This window comes from Gavialis gangeticus, unplaced genomic scaffold, assembly GCF_001723915.1.
Source record: "Gavialis gangeticus isolate Ggan-Ray unplaced genomic scaffold, GavGan_comp1, whole genome shotgun sequence".
NCBI lineage: Eukaryota > Metazoa > Chordata > Crocodylia > Gavialidae > Gavialis > Gavialis gangeticus.
Genome location: NW_017729004.1, coordinates 21,517,515 through 21,525,240, shown reverse-complemented (window position 1 = coordinate 21,525,240; position 7,726 = coordinate 21,517,515). Strand labels below are relative to the sequence as shown.

Genomic DNA, 7,726 nt, shown 5'->3' with positions numbered 1-7,726 from the left:
AATGAGTGCTGCTCCTCTAGGGATTGTGGAAAGGCAGCTTGCAGAAAGTCATGTCTATATGTTGTGCTGTCTGTTGTGAGAATAGGGAAGAAAGCCAGTTGCACACAATTCTGCAGACATTCTGACAGCTAAAGGAGGCATTAACAATTTTCAGCACATGGCATGGGGGCTGAAACTCTCTGAGCTCTACAACTAAGTTTCCTCACTAAAATAAAGTAGCAGTTGAAAAGAGCACAGAGGAAAACCTATTTAACTATATACTGCATGAGGACAAATAGGAATATATTACCAAAAAGTGGAAAATAATTTAATGTCACAACTGAAAAATAGAATCAAATAAGTAACATGCTTTGGCATCAATTGCGACTCCTTTTGAGGTTTTCTGGTCTTTATGGAGGAGTTTTCTTGACAAAGAAGGATTGCGTTTTGCTATGTAAGTTACTGCCAATATATAATAATCTCCTGTCACTTTGAATGGACTTGATATAGAGAATCATTTTGCTGCCAATATATTGATGTAGAACTAATCATTTTGGATTTCAGTTGGCACAAAAGCCAGCATAGTCTCATATCTTTATCCTGTCAGACACCAGTCAGGTTCATCTAACTTACTCTGAGAGCTTTGAGAGTTTCTCCCACAGTGTTAAAAGGAGAGACAGTAGTACGAGCAGGCTGATTCAAAGGGCCAAATCATTAGTTGGTGGGACTTGGCATGTTTCCATTGACTTAGGTTGAGTTATGCTGATTTACATTAGGTTGTCTTGTGTAAGCTTACAGCTTACAGTTTTCCTTAGTACAGCGGAGGCCAACCTTATCGGCAGGCATGCCATAAAGTAAGCCCTCCCCCCCTCTGACTGCCACTTGGATCCCTTTCCTATGTCCAAAATGCTGCTCCACTTTCTGCTCCTTACCCTGTTCTTTTTGCTTGATCTGTTACTCCGTTTTCTGCTCCCTGTACTGCCTGTTACTTTGTTCCCTGCTCCCTCCCCAGTCTGCTGTGTGCCACAAACAAAGGCTGCCTGTGCCACTTGTAGCAGGTGTGTGGCAGGTTGGCCACCCCTGCCGTAGTAGGGCAACACAAACGGAAGATTATTCTAAGAAATAAACATATTTTACAAACCTGAATGGATGGGACTGGAACAGATAGGGAACAGTCCAGTGTTTTGAGAAGTCAGGAATCAAATTTCCGAAATGTAAACGTTGTGTACAGATTAACCCCAGGAATGGAGTGATTGGCCCTGACCCTCAGCTGGTATTAAGTTAGTACTGTTCATTGAAGTCAATGAAACTAGACTAATTTACATCAGCTGAGGATGTGGTTTTACTAAAATAAGGGGCAAAGAACAAAACGGGCAAGAAAAATAAGGATGTTATTAATTGTGAGATTTTATATATAATATTTCTATATAATTTGTTTGGACCCAAAAGCAAAATAACGGAGGGAAAAATAAAACTGCATAGCAAATATTAGGATACCTCTAAATTCCCTTAGGTATATCTGCTATGACTCTATTTACTTAACTACATAGCACGGATTGCCTTCCATTTCATTTTACCAAAAAAAAAAAAAAAATTGCATAGCTTTTGGGGCAGAGTCTGTGTTCACACAATCGTTGTCCTTTTTAATAGTATAAATAACAACTGTAATAATTTATATTTAACTTTGCACGGGAAAGAAAATATTGCATTAGATCCCTTGTGCAAGATACAGGAAGGTTCATATTATGAGCTCAGTGTGAATCTGGAGTAATGCTATTACCTCTGGGTAGTTTAGGCTGGAGGCATGAATATCTTGCCTTTTGTGGCTCTGCCTTGACCTTTATTTTCACATAAATGCAGATTAAGCAATTTCAATTAAAAAAATATTAGAAGTAATCCTTGTACTGCCTTGCCTAGGGAGAGTAAATATGTATTTATCCTCCACGTGGAAAGAGAGCAACATACGTTTGGCTTCTCATTCAAAGTTCCTTCCTTCACAATATTAATCGAGAGCAATCTTATCCTATAGCTTATTTCTGTGCAGCAATTAACCATGAACCAGAATCCTTCTCTCACTAGAGTCCAAGATGAGTAGTGTGGGCTTTGGCATTGTCTATCTGTGGGAATTCACAGTTGGAAAATACATGGCCTAGACACAGCTCCAGCAGGGGGACGGTTAATCAGTAGGTGGGTGTCCCAGAGTACAGTTCCACTTTAGTGACATGGAAGTAATGTGTGTACAACAGCACAACTGTGATCCTGCTCAACCAGTGGAGCTGAATTGTTATAATTGGGTTGTGAGCCAGGAGCCGGCACTAGGTGTGGTAGCAGAGACAAAGGGGACAGGAAATTGCCATACAGCGTCATAAGCTGCTTCTCAAACTTAATTTTGATTGCAGCTGTCAGCTTGGTTTTAGAGTTCTTGCGTGTGTTATTTTATTGAGCTCAGTGTGTGGGAGAGAGGATTTTTTTTTAAACTGAAACAATGTTAGAACACGAATGGCAGAAGGTTAGCTTAACACACCTTGCAGTTTCTGAAACAATTGCATCAATAAATAGCAATTCAGACTAATGGATAAGGAATGAAGATTTTCCTGAATCATGGAAAATTTAGGTTCCCCGATGCCATGTTGGGCAGTATGCAAATCAAAGTTAGGAATAAGTATAGACATTGTAGCAAAGATTATTCCCATGTTTTCCTTAACATCCCTACAAGATGTCCCTCTATCTTGCTTCTGTTTTCTTTTCATCTCTTGCATGTATTCTTTCATATCCTTTAATATTTTATCCTTGCAATATTTTAAAATGGATTGGGAGAAAAGACTAATGCAATGTAAAGTACAAGAAAGAAAATTATCCCTGATTCCGTAATAGAAGTAATTGTAATGATCACCAAGAAGGAGGATTACAATGTTTTACTTTTGTTCTGTAGCATTGTTCATTTAATGAGGCCACTTTTTTACAAGGATTTTGGTACATGTAGACTTGATGTGGCTAGTACCTGTTTTCATGTTTGTCTGTGGCTATAAATAGCTGAAGATTTATAGAGTCACGTTTCATATTCCCTCCTAGGACTACAGAGGAATTCTACTGTGCTTTGTTTCCAGCAGAACTTTTAAGAGAACAAATTGTGCGCGTGTGTTCACGTGTGTGTGCGCGGGTATGCATTCATCCAGGAGGGAGGATGTTTTGGGACTCTCCAGAGTCTCAAATTACTGCTAAAAGCCTGATCCTACCATTCTTGCTTATGCCAGAAGTATTTATTTATGTGAGCAGTCCCTTCAACAGCAATGTAGCTATTTCCATAGGATAAGGACTGAAGGGTGGATTTTAATTCTTTTGGAAGCACTGGTTAAAATGTCCAAAAACATTCTCAAAGGGTTGGTTTTTCAGGCACATTAGTGGCACTGATATTCATTCATTGTCCTGAGTTATTGAGTCACTTATTCTTGATTTTTGTCCTAGCTTTTTTTTTAAGTCAGTTCTGTAAAAACTGTTCTAAGCAACAGTGGAATAAACTTGAACAAATAAATAACATTATTCCTAAAACATTGCTAATAACACCAGGTAGCAGTAAGTGTGTATCCACAGTGACTCATTCTTTATATATTCAGCTAAAAATAAATTCTCTGAGTAGCCTTAGATTTAGAGATTTACAAATGTTTTGAATCCAGCCGCTTGCAGTGTATGTTTGGGAAAGGTGAGATTTGCATTTGAAAAGGATGAAGCAGCTCTCAGAAAGCACTGGAGGTTCCTCACCCCTGAGTGGTCTAAATCATATCGAGTAGCCATAAACATCAAAGAGGTTTCTCACTGAAGTATTTCTGTAGTAAAATTGTGTAGCATTTCTTCTGAGAAAGGAAAAGAGGAAGCAGAATTGATTCATTATATGCCAAATAGTTTGGTTGCTAAAGCCTTCATAAGCATACCTGTTGTGTCCAAGCAGTTCATTCTGTTTTCCATTAATGGAATAACATTTCCAGCTTTAATTGAAAAAGAAAGGTTTTAAAAAATATATACTAATGCCTGTCATTTTCTTTAGCTTTGTAAATGCATAGGTCCTATATTTATCAAGGGGATGTAAGCATATGCCTAAGGACAAGACTGGATTTTACTATGCAATACCAATTTACAAGAAAACATTCCTGTTTCTTAACAAGCTTGTTAAACGTGGCTTTTACCAATAAAAAAGTGCTTTTGCTGGTATATTTTGTACCAATACAGCAAGGGGAATGGGCTGTACAGGCAAGCACACTCTCATGTTCTAGCTGTGGCAAAAGTGCTACTGTAGACAGTGTGGAAGGAAGCCTATCAAAAATGTCCCAACTGACATGGCTATGTTGGCAAAAGTTTCTAAGGTAGTCCTGATCTAAAATCTCAGTAATTCCATGTGCTTAATGCCCTGCTGACCTGGGGCTGTATATCAGCTTTTCTGAAGATCCCAAAGAACTTTACAAAGCTTAAGCCATACAATACTTATGTAAAATAGGTAAGTAACTATTATTCTCAGAAATCCTGCTTCCCAGTCCAACTAGCTACTAGGCCTGTGCAAAGTGGCAAGTATTCTCTTCGGCGTCAGATTTGGCCGATTCAGAGGACAGCGATTCAATTTGGAGATTCAAATCACTGTCCCGATTCAATTTGGCCGAATCAGATTCAAAAGATTTGGCACCGCTTCGGGGATAGGGCCATAGACTAAACAGGCAGCTGACATAGCTGCCTCCAGCTGGTAAGTCTATTGGGGTTGGGGGAGTGGGGGGAGCACTGGGAGGGGGGCTATGACTTGCTGCTGCTTGCTCGCTTCCACCCAGAGTGAGCCATGCCTGCATTGTGCCCCACTCCTACGCTAACTGGGCAAGCAGCAGCAGGACAGAGCTCCTGCTCCTAGCACTGCTGCACCCACATCAGCACTGGGAGCGGGGACTCTGTGCTGCCACCATTTGCCAGCTGGTGTGGGAGGATGGGCGCTGCTGCCGCTTGTCAGCCAGCACAGGGCAGCAGGCGCAGCAGCACTGGGAGTGGGGGCTATGCCCTACTGCCACTTGTCCCCTTTCACCCGGAGTGAGCTGCGCATGTATCTCGCCCCCGCCCCCTCCGTCCCGGCTGGGCGAGCGGCAGCAGGGAATAGCCCCTCTCCCAGTGCTGCTGCACCTGCATCCCGCACCCCCCATCCTGCTCCCCAAGTCTTGCACTCCCCGCCCTGCTGTCAAATTTCCAAACCTGTGGGGAGACCCAAGGGCCAAATGACACAGCATGCTGGAGGCTGAGCACCTTTCCTTACAATATATACAATATTCTTGGCAGCATTGATAGCACCTGATGACAGGGTCACATATAAACTATATATGTCTTTATTTGAAGTGTTTTGGCAATGTTTTATTGTGCACGCCATCAAAACAGAATGTCTCTGCAATTATGTGATATTTAGTTATTAGATAATAACAGATAATTGCATGGGATTGTCCAATAAACTAAAGTGTTACCGTAACATCTAAAAATCTACAAATTGGATAACAATTATTCTTGAGGTTATATCATTATTCCAAGCATAATTACTATGAGATCAGCAGTGTGTGTAATTAATGTGTAATCACATGGAATTTGCTTTTATAGCTATACTTCACCCTTGTTATAAAGCTCTTTGTCACAGCATCTGAGTATAAAGATAACATAAATTGGCCCCACAGATGTGGTACATTAAACCCCACAATAATTGCTTCCACTTTTAACAGCCCTGTCCCCTTAACATTGTACATGTTTGGCTTTCCCCGAAAAGGTAAGTGGGGGAAGGGGCAGTATACTGCATTTATTGAGAGGTGGCCAGAAATGAACAAATTGCCTGTGTAAAGTAACTTCCTGTCAGTTATCACTAATGAGTTACAGAAGTCTATCTTTCACGTGGTTGAGCCAGATATATCTTTTTCAATAACTAACCATAATAGCATTTTATCATATACCAGAATTGGTTTGTAGCACCATACCACTAGCCACACTAAAAGTCTTGGGTGTAATCTCTTCCTCCATCAGAACACCCACTGTCTTCCAAGACACTTTTAACAGGGTGGGTATTTAGAAAAGTCTGATTAATAAAACTGTTTGCAGGAGAAGAGGAACTGCGGTTCAGCCCTTGAATTACTCAGAGAGCAAGCAAAGCTTCTGCAAGCAAAACTTCTGTTTATAATTGTTTTTTATGTAAGAGATTTTTGTCAAGCTTAACTGCTAAAATTGGTCGGTTAGTTAGTTCTCTTCATTTGCTTTGTCGTCTTGTCCTTACTTATCAGGTTTTACCTGGCAAGATGATTACACGCAGCATGTTATTGCCCAGGAACTCTCAAGCATTCATAAAATCCACAACTGGCATCCTGATGTCTTCTCATCCGAGGGGTCCGACATACCAAGGTAAGTCTTCGGTGGTGTTATGGGCTGTAATGATGTCTTTGAAGATGATGGACTGTCCTCACAATCAAATTCCTATGCACAATACTCAACATATCATGCATTGACTGGGCAGAAATCAGTGGCACAATAGTATTTAAAATATTGTTAAGAACAGGAGTTGGAATAACTGAGAACCACAGACACCGTGACCTAAATCATTTTATGAGTCAAATTGCAGCATTTTATGAGTCTAATTGTAGCCACTTAATTAGGCATTTTTGCTACTTGCATGGATTTTAGATACTTTCACCTCCATGCTCCACCACACTTAAAAGGCATCTACTGAAGTGCTGGGTTCTGTACCTGCTCCTGTACCCATGGCAGGGGACACAGTGTAGAGATCCCCAGTGAGCACTAATGGACAGGGTTTGGGAGTAGAACAGTTAAAAATACATAAAAACTGTAAAAACACAAACAACATAAAAAGGGCCTAAAATAGTTTATCTGCCCTACATACAACAATGTAGTTTTTAAGGTATAATATCCCAGGAATTACTGCGCTAAGACTATGTGTCTCTCTGGAAATCTTCCAGTGGGATGATGCTCCAAAATTTTTAGCCATCATGCGCAGGATTTTGGACTATATATTCATTTTCACTTCAATCCACTGTGCAACTGAGTGAGAACTTCTATACAGTGTGGATAAGAATTATGTCTCTGGTAGATTGGTCTCTTAGAAAATAAAAATGTAGGCTTGAAACAGTACATATGTTACAGTAGAGTTAGTCTGTATGGCTAGGTACAGATGTTACTTTTAATGAACTTTAAGCATGCAGAAGGGTCTTTACAGCTCTAACAGAACAGACATTCATGGCACATAAAGCACTTCAAAATGGCGACTCCTGCTCTAATTGATGGATATGTACCTAAAGTGCTTTCTGTTAGAGTGCTTTATTGAATGTCTGTGCCAGATCTCATCAGGGGTTAACTTAGCGCGTGATTGCTGCCATCCCAGGTGGCATTGCGCAGAGCTGCACTCTAGCCTTGGGCACAGCTTGGTTGCTTTTCCCGAGAGCTAAGCTAGCCCTGTGCCCCCAGCTGTCACTGACCTGAGTCAGTGACATCCTCTGATCCTGGCCCCATGCAAAGCCTGGATTTGGGGAAGGAGGTTTCTGTGCTAACAGTGGTCCTGGCCCCATGGCACTCTACAGCCTGGGTTGGGGGAGGGGCAGGAGGAGGGCAGCACTGAGGAGGAAGGAGTCTGAGGTCTCTCTCCTGGCAGCCACCCCAGGGAAAGGGCTCTGAGGTCTGTGTCCCCACAGCAGCCCTAGCCATTATATAGCTATATCTATCTATCTATCTATATATA

General features: G+C 41.2%; 1 protein-coding gene across 1 annotated transcript in view; it reads left to right on the top strand.

Moving 5' to 3' along the window:
• PTPRN2 (protein tyrosine phosphatase, receptor type N2) overlaps nt 1–7,726 on the top strand; it is a 1,174,657-nt gene that overhangs the window by 384,480 nt on the left and 782,451 nt on the right. The window contains exon 4 of the mRNA XM_019507947.1: nt 6,261–6,378. Coding sequence (XP_019363492.1) covers nt 6,261–6,378 — 118 coding nt within the window. The remainder of the gene's footprint in view (nt 1–6,260; nt 6,379–7,726) is intronic.